Source organism: Drosophila montana, unplaced genomic scaffold (genome assembly GCF_035044405.1).
Source record: "Drosophila montana isolate Dmon_TW-CO22-7 unplaced genomic scaffold, ASM3504440v1 contig_3240_1, whole genome shotgun sequence".
NCBI lineage: Eukaryota > Metazoa > Arthropoda > Insecta > Diptera > Drosophilidae > Drosophila > Drosophila montana.
The window spans coordinates 1,467-19,370 of NW_026998122.1; the positions used below are offsets into that span (position 1 = coordinate 1,467).

At 41.4% G+C, this 17,904-nt stretch overlaps 2 protein-coding genes and 1 long non-coding RNA gene across 5 annotated transcripts; all 3 read right to left on the reverse strand.

Annotated features, from left to right (window-relative positions):
- Positions 1–207: 207 nt before the first annotated feature.
- On the reverse strand, positions 208–2,302 carry LOC135433891 (uncharacterized). Of its 2 annotated transcripts, none has more exons than XR_010437154.1 (4): positions 2,108–2,302; positions 997–1,113; positions 707–914; positions 208–624 (listed from the first exon to the last, which is right to left on the reverse strand). It is a non-coding gene; the product is annotated as an uncharacterized LOC135433891 (long non-coding RNA). The 2 variants fall into 2 exon arrangements; XR_010437155.1 differs by lacking the exon at positions 2,108–2,302 and adding an exon at positions 1,917–2,016.
- Positions 2,303–7,881: 5,579 nt separating this feature from the next.
- Positions 7,882–10,759, reverse strand: mthl8 (methuselah-like 8). Its single transcript, XM_064690179.1, has 6 exons — positions 10,221–10,759; positions 9,997–10,153; positions 8,954–9,145; positions 8,664–8,882; positions 8,239–8,602; positions 7,882–8,165 (listed from the first exon to the last, which is right to left on the reverse strand). Exons 1-6 carry the CDS (start codon positions 10,746–10,748, stop codon positions 8,120–8,122), a joined length of 1,506 nt encoding a protein of 501 aa, XP_064546249.1. The 5' UTR covers positions 10,749–10,759; the 3' UTR covers positions 7,882–8,119.
- Positions 10,760–13,611: 2,852 nt separating this feature from the next.
- On the reverse strand, positions 13,612–17,859 carry mthl9 (methuselah-like 9). 2 transcript variants are annotated; one of them, XM_064690152.1, is made up of 8 exons: positions 17,750–17,859; positions 16,029–16,780; positions 15,782–15,973; positions 15,488–15,721; positions 14,363–14,519; positions 14,086–14,289; positions 13,943–14,022; positions 13,612–13,855 (listed from the first exon to the last, which is right to left on the reverse strand). In XM_064690152.1, exons 2-8 carry the CDS (start codon positions 16,687–16,689, stop codon positions 13,821–13,823), a joined length of 1,563 nt encoding a protein of 520 aa, XP_064546222.1. In that variant the 5' UTR covers positions 16,690–16,780; positions 17,750–17,859; the 3' UTR covers positions 13,612–13,820. The 2 variants fall into 2 exon arrangements, with proteins under 2 accessions (XP_064546222.1, XP_064546223.1); XM_064690153.1 differs by lacking the exon at positions 17,750–17,859 and having other exon boundaries at positions 16,029–16,825.
- Positions 17,860–17,904: the final 45 nt, after the last annotated feature.

Consider the following 17,904-nt stretch of genomic DNA (forward strand, 5'->3'; position numbering starts at 1 on the left):
TCCGAAAAATACCAGGCGAACAGAAATGCGCAGAAGGTCGACGAGTTCTTTGAATGTAACTCAATTAAAATGAGTGCTGTTACGTAGCAGTTCATGTAAAAAGAGTGCTGTAAGCCGGCTGTTAAACAACAGCTGCAAGTGCAGCTAATGTAAAAGGGCTGCTGAAAGAAAAAGCATACATGTTTTTGGACCATTTAAATGCACATTTTTTAGGTTCCCAAGGACTTTATTAATGGTATGGTATAACTTAGGATATATTAGTCAACTAGAAACCATCCCGGGGGCCGGAATTTTGCTGGGGCGGCTGTAAAGGAAAAGCATGCACATTTTGGACCCAGTTTCTACGCATTTTGCAAGAACTTTGTCCTTTAGGTTGGCTAGGACTATGTCCATGATATGGAATATATATATAACTAGGTACCATGAATAGCGATCATTTGCTGATTAAATATTGTCCACGGGCGTGGCAGAGTTGGCTGAAAAATATAAAATGAATTATGTCATAATATCGCTCAGGTCCGCCGACGAAATATTGTTTATGTTATTTTAAAGAGACTTAATTCCGCCGATCGGAAAACGACATAATCATATATAATCGTTGTTCATGAACGTTGGCATATTAAGCTGAAAAATACAAAATAAAAAATATATTAGTTTTTGTAACCTGAAATACATCATTTTAGATGGAAAGATTGGAAAGATATACCTTTAAGGATTCCTGAGTCCTTAAAATCGACAGAATTCTACAAAATGTTGATTTGCGAATCGACCCAGATTGGCAACTACGTTCATGTAACCATTGCCATTTGGTCCAAATTTGAATACGATTTTGTTTGAGATATATCATGTTCATGGCATTAAATAACCAAGGTCATTCAGGGACCAACGTTATTGAACGTTTTCTTGTCCATTAGCTGCAAAATTCCAAAAAAAAGGAATAAATTAGTATTTTGTAAGCTTTTAATATCGGTTTAATTAAGTCCGGGCTCGGAATACCTTTTGGGGTTCGTGAAAGTCTTCAAAATTGACAGAGCTCTAAGAAATTTTGATTTCAGAACCGACAAGAATTTAGCAACCACTTTGATGTAACCATGTTGCCCTATCTGGTCAAACCTCAGAAGCGGAATTTTTTACATGTCAATTGATATACGGATAATTTATTATAATATTTGCAAAGAGCACTACTCGACTGCTGGCCAAAGTTGGAGCACAGATAACGCACAAGCAAGCATAAGTGGATATGAATTGCGAAAACACACACCCAAATATATGTTATGCAGAGAGAATCGTCAAGTATGTACATGCATATGTATGTATGTATGTGTATATGATTGCTTGTGTATTATCTTCTTAGTCTTCTTATTTATCGCGCTCTCAAGAACTTTTAGCGAAGTAAGGAGAAAATTACAATAAAAAAACACCTTAACATTCGTGAAAGTCTATGAAAACGATGGACTATTTCAAATTTTAATTCCATTTTAGTTAAACTTTAGATTACGAGTTTATTTTATGGCAATTAATACTTCCGACCCGGATGTCATTTACTTGAGAATTTTCACTTATAATATTGCTGCCGTTTAACTAAACAAAATCATGTTGCGCAGACGCAAAGTTGACAAAAGTCGGCGCACAGCAACTCGAGTAAGCGCCGTTCAAAGGTAGATAATGCACAAGGAATCATACACAATCAATATCAATTGCGAAACAACCAAACATATGTATGCGGAGAGAATCGCCAAATATGTACATACATACATATGTATGTGTATATTTGCATTATCTTCTTATTCATCTCGCTCTCACTAAGTTTTTGCGAAGCAATAAGAAAATTACAATGAAATGACTTCTTCAAATTTTGATTCCATTTATGTCACACTTAAGAATATGATTTTTGTTTGACTATTAGTACTTCCTACCTGCATAAGTCCGAAAACGTATACCATTAGATTTACGGATGGCATTTACTTGAGAATTTTCAATTATAATTTTATTTAAATCAGCTTTACTCGACTGCTGCAGTTTAACTAAAACAAAATCAAGTCGGCGTAGCTAACGCATAAGCAATCATACACAAGCATAAGTATATATCAATTGCGAAAACACTTACCCAAACATACATATGTATGCAGAGGGAATCGCAAAATATGCAAGTACGCATGTGCACCTGCTTGCTAGTGCCTTATCTGCTTATCCATCACATCCACAAAACGGTACAACAATATAATAACAGGCTTAATAGTCCATCGATCGCAGCAGTATAACATGCCCTATTGCCTAATAGGGCCACACTGACGAAGAATAAAGTTGCGCAGGTCCATAAAAACGGCGCTCAGAAAGAAGAGCACTCGATCGACCAGATGAGAACATCAGTGCCAGCTGTTATTGATTGGACCAATCAGCGATCAGCACCAAGAAGAATCGTGAGCGCGTGAGCGTTAGCAGAAAAAGATGACAGCGCACACACACACGAACAGCTGACGGCTTATCTCATCTCTGCGCCTGCACGTGTTTGTGTGGGTGTGTATGCTAAACAGAAGTGGCGCATCGTTCTCACTCGAATTTAGATCGCTTGCTTATTTTCTGTGCGCCCGTTTTTTTCGTCCGCTTAAGTCACTCACATTTTAACACTCTGTTATTTTGACCTCAGTATTCAATATGAACATGTTTTAGTTAGGAGCTGCTGACCCGGGGAAGTCTGAAAGGGTATTATGTATATTTTATATAGCCTTTTTAATAGCTGCTTTCTTAAGAAATGGATTAACCAAAAAAGGAAAATTTTGCTCCCAAACAAATTAAAAATCGATGGGTAAAAAAAAGTTGTTGACCAAACAATGATTCATTTGTAAGTCAACCTTTTTTGATGAATATATCTCGGCCAAATAATGTCCAATTTTGGAATTTTATACCATTGTGGACTCGTAAGATTCAGTACTATCGATTGACATTATAAGAATGAATATCTAAATTTTGACCCAAATCGACCAAATGGTAAGGGGTTACATCGAAAATCAAAACTTTTTTTGTGATTTTTATTGAATATCTCGGGTAAATATTGTCTGATTTGGAAATGTTATACCTTTTTGAATTCGTACGGATCCCTACTATCAATTGGCATTCGAACAAATTAAAAATCGATGGTCTTCCTGGGATCATATGCCACCATCTGGTGGGAATGTTAGAAAGCCGCCTCAGCTCTGTAGCGCGAATTGAACAAGCGCAACATTTCAGCAAGCTACGAGACAAAACTTGCACAGAGAAAAAATAACTGAAAATAAACAACAACAGCAGATGAGAAGACAAACGTGCACGCAAGCACAACAAATAATAAGCAACTTAAAAAAGAAATAAATAAATAAAATATATATATCTATGTCTTATGAAAAGAAATTGTGCGCAAAGAAAACCAAAGTCATATATAATTTTCATGATTATTACAGTAAGGTGTCATTGAAGGTGAGAAATGGGAGCACACGTGTGTGCCCAAAACCTAAGCCCCCCCATCAAAACAAAAACAAACCCGACCACAAGCCGAAGCCAAAGACGAAACCACTTGAAATAGAAAAAAATAGAGAAAAAACACGAAAGAGCGACAAGTGTAAAGGTGAAAACAGCTTGAATACCCTGTAAAACATAGACAATTTTTGTATGTTAATGGGCATACTACTAGTGAGCCAAGATCTTAAGCTTATTTATCGAATAAAAAAATATAATTGAAAATGTTTTAAAGCTTCAATTACAGTATTTATTATTTATATTTATTTAATATATTTTTTATATATAATTTCCCAAGCATTCCCATAAATTTTAAAGTTTAATAAATAAATGAAAGCATTAAAGAATATGTGCTCCTAGACAATGTGCGAGTGTGTGCTCTCACACACACGTCACACAGACGCTGGCAAGCCAAAAGCTTAAAGCACAACGGCACTATTTAGAGCACAGAGAGCTTTTGGCATAAAAGCTCACTAATACTCTAACAAGTGGCACGTTTTTAGAGGGTATCAGAAGGCTTTATACAAGCTGTTAGAAAGCGTGAGTAGCAGAGGATCGGGGGGAGCTATCGCTTTTTTTTTTGTTGGAGTGTGGAGGGGGGCTAAGTCAACTGTTGCCCGTTTTCAATCAGCTACAAAGACAAATAATTCAAAAAAACAAAAAAAAGACGAGCTGCGTTTTCATGAATGAATTTATGATTGCCCCACGTTTCCCCTTGGGCCACTTGTCACTTCACTGTGGCTCTTTGTTTTTTTCACTTATTATTAAACACGCGCACACACACACGCATCTTGACTTATTTGTTGTTTAATTTTCTCCGGTGTGCTTTGAGCCCACGTCCCCCACGTACGGACAACTCGAACCTGCGCTTGGTTTGCTTTTGTTGTCTCAATTCATAAATAATAAAGAGTCGCAGCGCATATTTTAGTTATAGAGAATTCTGGTCAATTGCTCGTTGAACATTTGGGGAACATAAATTATTTGAGTTGTAAATTTTTCGAAATGCTTAATTATAAGTTATTTATGGCATTTGATTTGTGCTGCGTGCCCGGCATTTCAATCACCCAGCCACTAGAAACTTCAACGGACGGTGCTAAACAAGTCATTAGGCATGGATGTGACCGGAAATGGGGACAACCGACTGACGGACGGACTTGACCCACGGACTGCTGCTTCCCACGATGTGAAATCGAGCGGAACTGTGACTACATTAACGCGGCTAGTTCTGTTTCCCAAAGGGTGGCATATGCAACATTTTGTGACACATAACAATCACTTACAAGTAAAATATCAGCTAATTACGATTATATAGCACAACACTCTGAAAAACGCTTACGTATGCGATAGCAAAGAGAGAGGAAGAGAGAGAAGATACGGTGGCATGTGAACGGGATCATTCCTTTCAGAGCAAACGCTACGCTAGCAAAGCTTGTGCTTTCGACACAGGCTATGAAACAGCGTATAAAACGTTTACGAATGCAGCACAAAACAAAGAAAGTAAAATACAAAGGCTCTCACGAGAGTATCTTCTGTTAGCAGAGCAGACAGGAAACAGAAATAATAAAGGCTCTCGCAGGAGCATCTTTTGGTAAGGTAATAAAAAACATTTACGAAAGTAGCACAAAACAAGAAAAAATAAAATATAAAGGCTTTCGCAAGAGAAATGTAACGGAAAACACGTTTACGAATGTTTCACAAAAAAGAATAGAAAATAGAAAGGCTTTCACAAGATTGTGTCTTGCTGGCAAAGCAGAACGTTTACGAATGCAGCACAAAATACAAACTAGAAAATATTAATGCTCTCGAGACCTAGCGTAGCAGAACGTTTACGAATGCTGCACAAAAGCAAGATAAAGTAAAAGGAAGCTTCTAGTGGAGAGTAAACACTTGATAGCATATTCCCTTGAGAACTTAACAGATTTTCAAACCGAAATCAAAGTGCACACCGTTTACACAATAAAAGCCAATGTTAATATATCACCATAAAACTAACTATAACTGAACCGCACTCTAATTTGAAGTTCTTCTGTGGTTCTGGCTGCCCCTCTCCTATTCCCTAGTCAATGTTCGGTTGACAAACCGACCGAAATGAAAAAAGCAGAGAGGAGCCAAGCTAAAAATTTTCCAATCAAAGCCAGCAAAACGGCACTCGAGGCGTTGAATGGGGCGTGGCAGAGCAGTTAGCATTGAGCTGGGCTAGCTGGGCCAACTTAATGGCTTGTCTAATATCCTTTAACTGCGAGGCAAGCCATTAAAAAGCATAAAGTCATTTAGTAATTAATTTTCATGTCCTGATGGCATCGAGCGCAGGCTGCAGCGGGCGGAGCTGCAGCTGCAGGTGCTCCAACAACTGATAAACGGGGCGCGGTCTTTGCTTGTACTGTGCCAACCGCTGGCAATATTAGAAGCAGCAGCACACACACACACATACACAAACATAGACACACACAAACACACACACACACACAGAGATATGCAGTTACTGTGAGCTGCTCCTGCTGCTGCGGCTGCTCCTGTGCCTGCCTTTCAAACTGTAAAACAGCATTTTGCGGGGCCGCCAACTCCACAAGCTACACACACACACACACACACGTACACACACACATGCACTGTGAAAGCGCGCCAAACATGTCCTACCTCGCATGAATTTCCAGTGCGCACGTCAGGCCACGAACAAAATGCCGCTGCCTTTTCGGTCTGTCGGGATGCAGATGCGCCGCAAATGCTGCCGCCTTTTCCAGCTTCCAATACTACGAATTTTTACTACGTTTTATCGATCCAAGTGTGCAGCGTGCGCGCGCGTGTGTGTCTGTGTGTGTGTGTATACACAGCGCGCAGCTGTCAGCACGAGCGCCGCTGCTGCTGTATGCCCAGCCGAAAAGCATCGGAGCCGAAGTCCTCTCGGAGATGAAACGAAATGGAATGGGGCTGAGGTTGGGTTGCGGCCGAGGGCGAGGCCACATCAAAAGAGCACCAAAGCGCAGCCACGTGGCCATAGGGCCAAAGGGATGGCAGCGGGTAGCCGGAGGCGGCGGGGGGATTCTGTTGTTGCGCTCTCGTTTCACTTTCCACTTGATTCCTTGCGCTTGACAGCCAAACAGAGCGTCAGTGGGCGGCTGATTGGATGCTGCCGCTGTCGCTGTCGACGTCGCTGCTGCTGCTGCAACTGAATGCAGGCTCCCTTTCCCTCGCTCCCTCGCTCACTCTCTCTCTGACTCTCTCGCTCTGGCAGGCGGGCATTGACCTCTGATGTCAAACAAAATCGGCGTGCACTTATTATATGCTGGGCTTGCTAGCTAAGGGGACTTAGCGTAGGCAGGGGACGGGGGGAGGGGCTGGCTGCATAGCTAGCTGTGGGGCAGCTGTAAACTCTCGGCCACGGTCCACGCAGCAACTCCCGTTGTCCCCTGTTCCCCTCCTCCACGTGCAACTTTAGTGGCAACTTCAGCTGCTCGTTGCTGGGCGGGGAGAGGGGGGATCCGCTCCAGTTGGGGGCTTTGTGGAGCTCTCGAGCTAGTTGCTCTGGCCAGCGGCAGTTTGCTTTTGTTGTGTAAATTACGTTATGTATTGTGTATACTTTTCGGGGTTTGCTCGGGATGCTAAACTCTCGTTGCGAATGAGCCTGGCTACAAAATTTGTATTTGTCTTCGTGTTTGTTTACGTGTGCAAGGGGGCGGGGCCGGGCCGGGGCGAGGCTATCGGTCCTGGCTCGAAAAACACTTTAAGCTCGGTTAATTCAACTGCACTGATTCTGGCATCCTGTTGAAATCTGTTGCATGTTTAGCTATAAAAAGCGCCGGCATCTAAATTGATATTAAATGTTATTTATTTTACAAATGTTTACATTTTAAATTATGCAACCTATTTCTTTAGATAACATATCTAATATCTTATTTGTTAATATCAAGGCACACTTTCAAAAATGTGCTTTAAGTTATGTGCACTTAAAGCTTTTCAGATATCTTACAACTAGCTGAGCTTTTCGCTTAAAGCTCAGTCTGCGATTTTTGAGAGCTTTCTCGCTTATGCAAAATTATTATAATATATACAAAATTATTATATTTATGTTTAAGTAAACTTTTACAATATAATATACTTAACTCTCAAAACAAACGGTTTAAAGTCTTGTTTTTAAATTCTTGTTTTCCTTTCTACACTTTTCTATTTCACGTTAGTGTTAACTGCGTGTATGCAATATATTTATATACTAAGCTTTAAGTTAAATATGCTTTTTAAGCAAAATTTTAAATTTTCTTCTTCAAGCGCCTTTTGAAGTATCTGAACAGCAAGGATAGCAAAAGGATATCTGAATAAGATCAACAACTTAGTTTAACACTTAAAAATAAGACCTTAAATTTATTTTTTTATTAATAAATACAAAAAATTAACCATTTTTACAAGCATTATTTATTTGATCAAAACAATTTTCAACATTTTTTTAATATTTCCCGTTGGGCATTTGAAAAGAGTTTCTAACTAAACAACAACAAAACGAAAGCTGCTTTTGGTGCGTGTCACGGCTGCGGCGAAAGCTACGCTACTTCAGTCGGGCGGTTTGTGTCGCGACTAAAGCGCCCCTCAACTGTGCAGTGGCTGCCAAACTGCGTCGGCAATTTGAAGCTGACATTCAGTATATGGACATGGGCACAGAGTTCTCACAGGTGTCCTCGTCGCTGTAAGGAATTGAGATATATAGAAAATATAGAATATATAAATCTGATAAAAATGGGAATTGTTACAACTCACTTGTTTTCATCGATACGTCGCAGAAAGTGCTGTATCTGTTGGTTCTTTCCGATGAGCGCATAAAGCGCCGCAAATCCGTGAAAAGCCGTGCAGAAGCAAACGGCGTAGTTCAAATGCGAACGCTCCTCGCGATAATAATTGACAGCAAATGAGCACACGCAAACGAAATAGGTGAGCGCCGAGTAGGTGAAGAACTTCCAGAAGGACTTCAAGCGATTCTTCTCCAAGGACTCAAAGCTCTTCTCTCCATCCAAATCCGGGTCGTCGCAGATGCGGATCAGTGTGAGCAAATAGAAGAAGCCGCTGATCGCGCAGGCTACGAAAATGGGCGCAAAGAAATAGATCATAATGCTCCAGTTGCGCGCTAGAAAAAGATGGCACGATTAGTCCTCACGATCTGCAGCTGAGCTGTTCGAACAACTCACGATCGAACCAACAGGTGTCGCCACCAAAGACAAGCTTGGCGCCGTAATAGCTAAAGCCCACAAAGACGGACCAGCCCACGGCGATGAGCACGATCGGTCCGAAGATCAGCCAGAACATGAGCTTCGTGAAGACCACCCCATGAAAGCTCACGTAAAGCTTAAACGATATAAAGCTCAGGATGTAGAAGGACAGCACCAGAAAGAGCAGCGCCAAGCTAGCTAAAAAATCAATCAATCAATCAATCAATCGATCAATCAGATTCTTCTTATTCTTCCACGATCTCACTTACGTATAACGCGGCACGCAGCCGGCGACAGATTTGCGGGATCGTGCAGGGTCAGGTGTGCCAGCAGAGCGTAGCCAAAGATAACACACGTCGTGTAGGCCTTGATCGCCACGCCGTAGAAGCTATTGCGCATACCTGAGCACATCAGGTGCACGATCAGCACGATGAACATCGATATAATGCAGATCAGCAGGCCTGCAATGAGAAACAGATGGCGATAGTGGGAGACAGATGAAGGGAGAGTAGGAGGGAAAGGAAGACAGAGAGAGAGAGAGACAGAGAGAGAGGGCGAGAAAGGGAGAAATGAGAGAGATAGAGGAAGGTAGAGAAAGGGAAGATAGAGAAAGTTAGATAGAGAGAGAAGGATAGAGAGAGAGAGAGAGAGAGAGGGAGAGGAGAGGGAGAGATATATATTATAATGGTAAAATATTTATGACAATAAAGATCCGACTTAAAATCCAGAAATACAAGTAAGAGATCCTAGTGGAAATTGCCCGACTAGGGGCAATCTAGCCAAATCTGACATAAATAAAAAGGAACTTCATTATTTTTTATACCTTTCTGTTCTACAGATATTTAAGTCCAAAAAGTCGTATCTCTCCAAGATCGTATTTCAGTTAAAAGATTTAAGAAAGTTTAATTGGAATGCAATTACACTCATAAAAAAAAATGGTTTGTTCTGTGCGTCAGTCAGTCAGTCAATCAGTCAGTCAATCAATCAGTCAATCAGTCAGTCAATCAGTCTGTTAATCAATCAGGACAAACCGTTTTATTTATGTAAATAATTCCCCTCTCTTGAGTGGAAACGCGGCTGATTCGTAATTCCCTTGAAGTCTTCTTGGCAATTATAAATAATGCGGCTAATGATCGGGATTATATATTGGATCGATTCATGAAAAGCCAACAATTATTTTTATTGGCACTCGGTTTTTTTCTGTTTTTTTTTTCCCCCAGCCACTCGCCTTTAGTATTTGTGTTTATGATTATGTCGGGCGGGAGGGAGGGGGGTCAATTAAATGTTAGATATATGATTTGATAGAACCTACATATTGCATAGGTCCACTCACGCACGCCGAGCGCAAAGTGTAGTTTCTCCGGGGCACAGGCGAGGGGCTGCCAGTTCCAGCTGCTGTTCCCCATGAGGAGGGGGGTGAAGCAGTAATGCTTGGTGAACAGATGCTCCCGATGGGTAATCGAACCGTTCTGTGTGGGCGGGAGGGGAGGGAAGAATTAAGACTTAAAGTAAGTTCATCATAGGGAGGAGTCGCACCTCGTGCAGCGTCCAGTTGCGGTAGACGGAATCCTTGGTGAGGGCGCGCATATGATCGCAGGGCGTCTCCACGTGCACGCTGAACCGGGCGCCCAGCTCGAGGCTCAGCTGGGAGCCGTTGTGCAGCTCCACGGTCATGTGACTGTGCCCGGGTGGCTGCGGCATGTCCCCGGTCGGAGTCACGCAGCGGCGGCGCTGCAGCTCGTACAGCTGTCCGGCGGGGCAGCAGAAGCGCACGCAGGCTCGCAGCTTGCAGACGCAGGCGCGCAGATGCCGCGCCGCCGGCACACGTATCCCGTTCTCGATGACGAAGTCGTAGGCGGTCACCAGCTCCTTGGGTATGACCGTCCAGTTGTGCACGTAGGAGCCGTTCAGGGTGCTGCCCATGTTGTAGCCGCCCGTTATGTTCGCCGTGTCGATGAAGGCGCACGGATGACGCGCCTCCTCCGGATAGCCGAACGTGCGCCCAACCAGCAGCAGCAGCCAGCCAATTAGCCAGTACTGCGCCGTGGACATGGCCAAAGACATGCTCACACCTCAGATCCGATCCAGTCCATTCACTGTTTATTTTCCTATGTCCAACTCGATGTGTGTGTGTGTGTGTGTTGTGTGTTTATCTCACGGCAATTGCCAAATAATCAAAAGCGTTTCCAAAATAGAAATCAAAACACAAAAAACCGAAATAAACCCAATGCACCGACAATGACGTAGATTCGATTCGATGCGAGATCAATTGGAACTGTCCGCCGGAAATGGTTCATCCGCACCTGGCACAGGTTCAACTCAAACTGCGCTGGCTGCTTCCCCAAAAGGCGAGTCGCATGGAATCGAAACGAAATGAAACTTTTAGGCTTGCACACACCTACAAAAATTTGGTTGTTGTTGTTGTTGTTGGAACTGTGCTTCTTCCTGTGGTTAGTCTTGTTCTTGTTCTTGTTGTTGTTGTTACTTTATGGCAGCGATTTGTTTACAACAACCAAAAAGCAGCTGAAACTGCGAAAAAAAAAACACTGTAGGCGCCGCAATTCGAACTGGCGACTACTCTACAACAGGTTACGAATCTAAAGAGGTCCACTTTATAGATAAAGATCACGAAAAGATTCGTTTTTCAACACGCCTGAAAGCTAACTTCTTCTTTTTCTAAGAGTAATTCAATTGAACTGGAACTGGTTCGCGTTCGGAACTTCAATTTTTGTTTAAGCTTGAAATGAAGCCTCATTTGAACGAAGAATGTTATCAAAAATGTAAATTTTCTATAAAAGTCGTAACGCCTCTCTAGGAAGTCGTAATGCTCTCTAATAGATTCAGCTTCTGCTAATTTGAAATAATTACATTGAGCTCGAACCAGTTTGTATCCGGTATTTCCCATTATTCTTTTATCTAGAACCAAGGATTAAATCAGTAAAGAAGTCGTTTTTCAGCGATAAAGCTCTCTGATAGAATCGTCTTCTACTGAATTTAAATAATTATTTTGAACTAGAATCGGTTGCCAATTTTTGTTGCCCTGAAACGACGCCCAAAACGAATCAGTTGCTCAAAAAAAGGCAGAGCCGAAAGCTGAACTAAATCATATTTAAGATAAATTCAAAAGTGAGGACGCTGGTTCTAACCCAAAGGCCATATATGCCAAAATAAAGCTGCAAGTTCGTAACTCTATAGAGTATATCATTTATATCTATAATAATAGTAAACATATTGAAGATAATTATTGAAGCTCTTATCATTTCTTAGCTTTTGCTAAACAACGCAGCAGTTCTCAATTATATATTAATACTTATTATAGTATAATACTATTTGAAGAATGGAGAACTATCACAACACGACATTCATGTACTTCTTTATCTTCCTTCTAAATCCTTCCTATCCTTATTTTCCATAGTTAGTTATCTTTCAAATATAATCAAAACTGTCATTCCCAATTATGCTAAGCTTTCCCTTCCCATAATTCCTTAACTTTTACCTCTATTCAAAACTTTGTTTGCCATTTGTGCGCAGCGTATTCGCAATTCGTTGAGTTCTCCCCTTCGGCTACTATATAAACATGCCGGCGTACCATAATGAGATATAGACTCTATATCTATATAATAGACCGCGTCGCCGTGAGCTCGTCAACCGGACGGAGACAGACCGGGACGGACAGCACTCAATTGCGTCATTAACAGAACATTTGCCGCGTGCCACTTGACTTGGTCAGCCATCCGATCCGAGCCCCACTGAGCCCCCTCCCCCCCTCAAATAGACTTTGATGGGGGGTGTTTCCTACATTATTGTTTCGCTGCCGTGTTATGCGTGGGGGCTGGTCACCTGTTTGCAGCGGGAAAATGTGTTCAAACAAATAATTCATGGGCTAGCGAATCCTTCCGCAGTTTATTACGGTTTAGTATGCTAAATGTTGGCTGGGCAAGAAAATTACCAGAACTAATAAAGGGTCTGAGTAAAAAAGGTTAGTTAATTATAAAAACAGTCAAAGGCCAAGTTTGACCTACTGATTTCTGCACATATTTAATATGTGTCTGTTCAATGTTCACATTTGACATTGATACGAATTGATTTCGAGTTCACTGATGGGATATTTGATGGCTTACTAAATGGTATTAAAGTATTTATAAGCTAGACGAGGTTGTGTGTTTAATGGGTTTTCTATGTGATTCAGTTATTCAGGCAGTTACTGGTTCAAACTGACCAAGGCCAAAGGTCAAGGACGTTGCGAGTGCTGTTCGAAAGAAAAGCTTACAGCTTATAGCTACAATATAACAAAATTATTATAATAAATATAAAAATAATGTGCAGAGGAGTATTGAAAGGGATCCAGTTACACAGGCAGCGTATAAGGAAAGTTGCTGGTTCAAACCGGCTAAGATGAAGACTTATAGTTCGTAGCAGTATTATATACTAATTATAATAATAAACTAAATTAATAATATGCAGATGAGTCAGACGAATTCTTCAGGCAAGGGAAAAAGAGGTTGCTGGTTCAAACTGTATAGATGTAGGGAGTATTATTTGGAAGTGAGACTTACAGTTCACATCTATAAGGATCCGAGTTCGAATCCTAGACCTGTATATAATATAGAATATTAATTATAGAACAAAAATAATAATAATAATAAGGATAATAATAATAATAATAATAATAATAATAATGATAATAATAATAATAATAATAATAATAATAATAATAATAATAATAATAATAATAATAATAATAATGATTATAATAATAATAATAATAACAATAATAATACTAATCATAATAATAATAATAATAATGATAATGATAATAATAATGATAATGATAATAATAAAATGAATATAATAAAATATTTACAAAATATCGTGAATAAAGTTTGAGTTTAGTTTAAAAACAAAAACTAAAGCACAGTTTCGAACATTTCGAGAATAAAAACCGATGTTTAATCGTTAATTGTAAGTAAGTATAACAAGTCTTAATAATGCTTAATGCGTATATTATTTGCTATCATTGAAAATGACTCATAACCAAGCTGAGCAAATACCCTGATGAATCATGAATCATGAATCATGAATCATGAATACAAGCCGTGAATACACCAGCGTCCAGATATGAGAAAGTGGCGGCAGTTAAAGTGATGTCACCGTCGGTCTATAAGGTGAATCTGCAGATATAGACATGGAAGAATAATAAACAATATATATATATATATATAGAGAGAGAGAGGCACACCTGGCGGGCAGCTACTCACCTGGATTCTTAAGATCACCCTTCTCGTCGAATTTGTAAACACGTGCGTTTATGATGCTCAGATCCGTCTGACTCGATTCGCTGTGAATTAAAGTGGAGCTTATCAATCAGATCAATCCTAGAGAACTTTCACTTTCTACGTACACATTGATGGACCACCAGGTCTTCACGTGCATATTCTTGCCCAGCAGCAGAAAGAACCCGGCCACGGCCAGCACCAGGATGCAAATGCCGCTCCAGAAATCGATGATGAAGAAGTGCTCCCGCACCCGGGCCAGTATATAGACGATCATTTCGCGCACCCAAACGGAGAACACGCCCACCAAGTACGCGGAGAAGGCGTAGAAGCTGGCGGATGGAGCAAAAGCATCCAAATTAGTTGGGCATGGAGTTGGGCTTACTGAAAAGGGGGGCTACCTACTGAGTTTTCATGATCCGCAGCTCAGTGCCGAGGACATATTGCGTATCCGCCGGCAGCTCAAAGATGGCAAAGTAAGCCTTCAGGCAGCAGCCGATGCTGAAGATCAGCAGCAGGACAATCGGCACATAATAGTAGATCAGGATGCCCCACAGACGCACTGAAAGAGAAGTCAAAGACAATTAGTTGGAGAAAACAAAGTTCAAATATACGCCAAAGAATTTCATTAGCTGGGAAGATTTTGTTAATTGTGGAATATAATACTCGGATCTGGGTCAATATCTCATGGATCCTATGGAACCTAAGTGATGTAAAGTTTTTATATTAATTATACATGCTCTCTCATTTTATATGGAATCCAATCCAATCGTTTAACAGAATATTATTTAAACATTAATAGGTTAAAATTATAGGGTCTTGAGAAATCTAGTAGTTGGTGAGCTTTAGGACGATATCTTGGAAAACTAATAGGTATTTTTATAGGAACTATATGATATATATAGGAACTATATCCAAGATAAGAGGAACATATAATATTCTTTTATGATAAATTCACTTTTCTATCGATTGTTACAATTGGCTCTATATTATACAGAAGCCCAAGTTTTGATTAAATATTGTCCATATGTTGAGTAGAAAGTATATTAAAATTATCAAAAGTTTCTTTAACATTTCTATAAACACCAACAAAGGTATTTCATTTTTGACCAATATTTTCTCATGCCAGCTTAATAATAGAGTAGTCTGCTATTGATTGAATTTTGATATATTATATAGGAATACAAAATAATTATAAAGCCTGGGGGAAAAACAGGCTTGTCGTAAGGTCAACTAAGGTTAAGGTCAACTAAATTAAGGTTTTCTCTTTTATCTAATGCAATAATGGTTAAAGAAAAGAAGATATATAGGAGCGAATTGAAGTATGCTTAAGATTTGTGAGTAAAGCCAGCGTAAAGGCAGACGGATAGAAGGACTAGGTGTCCTATAATAAAATAAAGGATAAAGCATACAGGATTTCTCGAGGATTCTTCGAGGAATTCTTCCGCTAAGCCTGACAAAAACTTGCAAGGAGTACAAATATGATATATGCTTTCTATAAAGTAAGATTTTCCGGAAACTTGTACGCACCATCGAACCAGCAGTAGTCCTCGCCAATGCCGGGCTTCAGGTGCTTGGGCAGATCGGAGTCCTGCGCGAAGGAGACCAGAAAACGCAGCGCGATGACACAGACGAGGGCTATAAAGAAGCACAGGGTGCGCAGCCAGGTCTTGACGGGTTTCAGGCGGAACTTCAGCAGAAAGTCCAGACTCAACATGGCCAAATAGACGAAGGACAACATGATGCAAAAGTAGGTTAAGAAACCTGCGGGAAAAGGAACAAAATGAATCCCAAAACAAGAGTTGAGATCAGTTGCTGACTTACCTATGTTGCGACAGGCCTCGTGGGATAGACTCATGGGATTCTTCAGGGTCAGGTAGACCAGGAGCGAGTAGCCAACTATGGCCGAGAGCAGATAGTAGATGATCAGCTGGCCATAATGACTGCGCCGGGCCTCGTTGATGGAGCTCAGGAGTGAGAGTATGAATATGTTGATGAGTATGGCAATGATGCTGCCTGCAAGAGACGAAGATTAGCTGGGATTAAAGAGATACTGCCGGACTGCACTCACATATGGCATAGATCCAGACGCGATAGCCGCGCTGGAAGCGCTCGCAGTTGAGCGGGGTCAGCTCCCAGGCCTTGTTGTGCTCCAGCGGCGTGAAGCAGTACTCGTCGGTGCTCCAGAGGCGTCCGTCGCGCACCAGGCTGCCGTTCGCCTGCAGATCCCACCGCCAGAAGGTGTCGTGCTTGGTGTCCACGAACTTGTTGTGGCAGCCCAGCTCGGTGCGCACCACAAAGTGCTCGAGGATCTTCACCTGGGCCACGCTCCGGTTGCTGTAGCTCAGCTCCACGTGGCTAATCTGTCGCGCCTGCGCCGGCTTGGTGCAGTTCCAGCTCTGCGCATTGAACACCAAATCCGGCGGACAGCAGAACGTGATGCACGGCTTCAGCTGGCAAACGCAGCCCCTCAGATGCTTCGGCGCCCGATACTCCACGCCGTCTATGACCTTGAAGCTATATTCGGTTATCAGCTCCGGCGGCACCAGGACGCCCGCGTACGAGTACGAGCCATCCTTCAGCCGCAGCCCGTCCGTTATGTTAACCGTGTCTGCATAGGCGCAGGGAAACCCCCCTTCAGAGGGGGTTGTTGTTGCTGTTGCAGCTGTTGTTGCAGCTGTTGTTGTTGTTGTTGTGGCAATGATGGTGAGCCACACGAGCGCCGCCCACATTTTGCTCGATCTTACGCTAATTCCTCAATTAAATACGCTGCGTTTGCAAAGAGCTGCTACAGTGAAAGCTCTTTAAGGCGAATTGACACTGCTGCTTGAATAAAAGCATCAGTTAGAAATATAACTGCTCAAAAGGCAAGCATAAGCTAGAGCTGAGCTTTTTGTGCAGTTACATTTCGCAGCAAGCTTCAAATCCGTTAATCACCGTTAATTATAATATATAGAAAACATAACCTAGCTAAAGACAAAGTATGCAGCTCACTAATTCTCACCATTTTCTTATCAAACCTGTCTTTTGAGATATACGCAGCTAGATTTCATATTTTAAAGTGGGCTGTCATAACGAACAAACATTCTTTCTTATTATTTTTTGATTTTAAATAAGATAAGATATTTTATAATTAAATTCTCGATTGTTTTTAAATATCCTGCCATTTTGTTGTACAGCTTAAGTTGTAGTTGTAGCTTTTTTTCTTTAGAAAAGTTGCTCATCAAGTAAATAAATCATTTTTATACAGTTTAAAAAACCGGATTTTCTACAATATAAACTTTATTCCAATTCATTTTATTGAGAGCCTTTGCAATTTAGTTGACTGTTAAAAGTTGTTCGTTCTGTTCGTCAGTAGAGTTTTGACTGTAATCATTTTGCCTGAGGTGTGGTAATTCTTTTCGGCTCAAATCTTTATGTTGTGCGCGTGACGTCACAGCGTCGACAGCGTTGGCTACGCTGGCAGCGGCGGCGGCGTCGGCGTCGTTGGCGCAGCGCGAGAATTAAATAAATAAATAAATGCGATCGTTTCGATATAAAATATCTGTCGCTGATGCTCAGTTTTGGGCTTTTATACGCGCGCAGACACACACACACACACACACACCAAAACAAATAAACACACCACACAACAATCAAAACTGACAGCGACAAAGCTGACGCAGACGCTGGCGTCGACGCTGACGGCGACAGCGACGGCTAAAAACGGCTATATGATTGCGACAACAACGACAATAATTGTACGGTTCGAGCGCGCGAGGGGGGGAAAGGGGTTTGGGGAATGCAGCGAACTTTTTGATGCGTTGATTTTGTTGCTGTTGACTTTCTCGCTTAACGAAACCGGCAAACCGCGGTAGAAACGTCAACGCACCATGCCGGGCCAAGAATAAAAAACAGACTAACCGATTAGCCAGTCAGCCAGCAGAGCCCAAGCACAGCCACAGCTG

Bases quoted from the DNA above. Each gene is read 5' to 3' on its own strand.
- mthl8 (XM_064690179.1), bottom strand. From the start codon at position 10,748: ATGTCTTTGGCCATGTCCACGGCGCAGTACTGGCTAATTGGCTGGCTG. The intron at 9,146-9,996 runs GTAGGTTCTATC...TTCTCATTGCAG, and splicing joins TGAGTGGACCTATGCAATAT to GCCTGCTGATCTGCATTATA. The intron at 8,603-8,663 runs GTGAGTTGTTCG...ATCTTTTTCTAG, and splicing joins CGACACCTGTTGGTTCGATC to CGCGCAACTGGAGCATTATG.
- mthl9 (XM_064690152.1), bottom strand. From the start codon at position 16,689: ATGTGGGCGGCGCTCGTGTGGCTCACCATCATTGCCACAACAACAACA. The intron at 14,520-15,487 runs GTGCGTACAAGT...CTTCTCTTTCAG, and splicing joins GGACTACTGCTGGTTCGATG to TGCGTCTGTGGGGCATCCTG. The intron at 14,290-14,362 runs GTAGGTAGCCCC...TCCATCCGCCAG, and splicing joins CTGCGGATCATGAAAACTCA to CTTCTACGCCTTCTCCGCGT.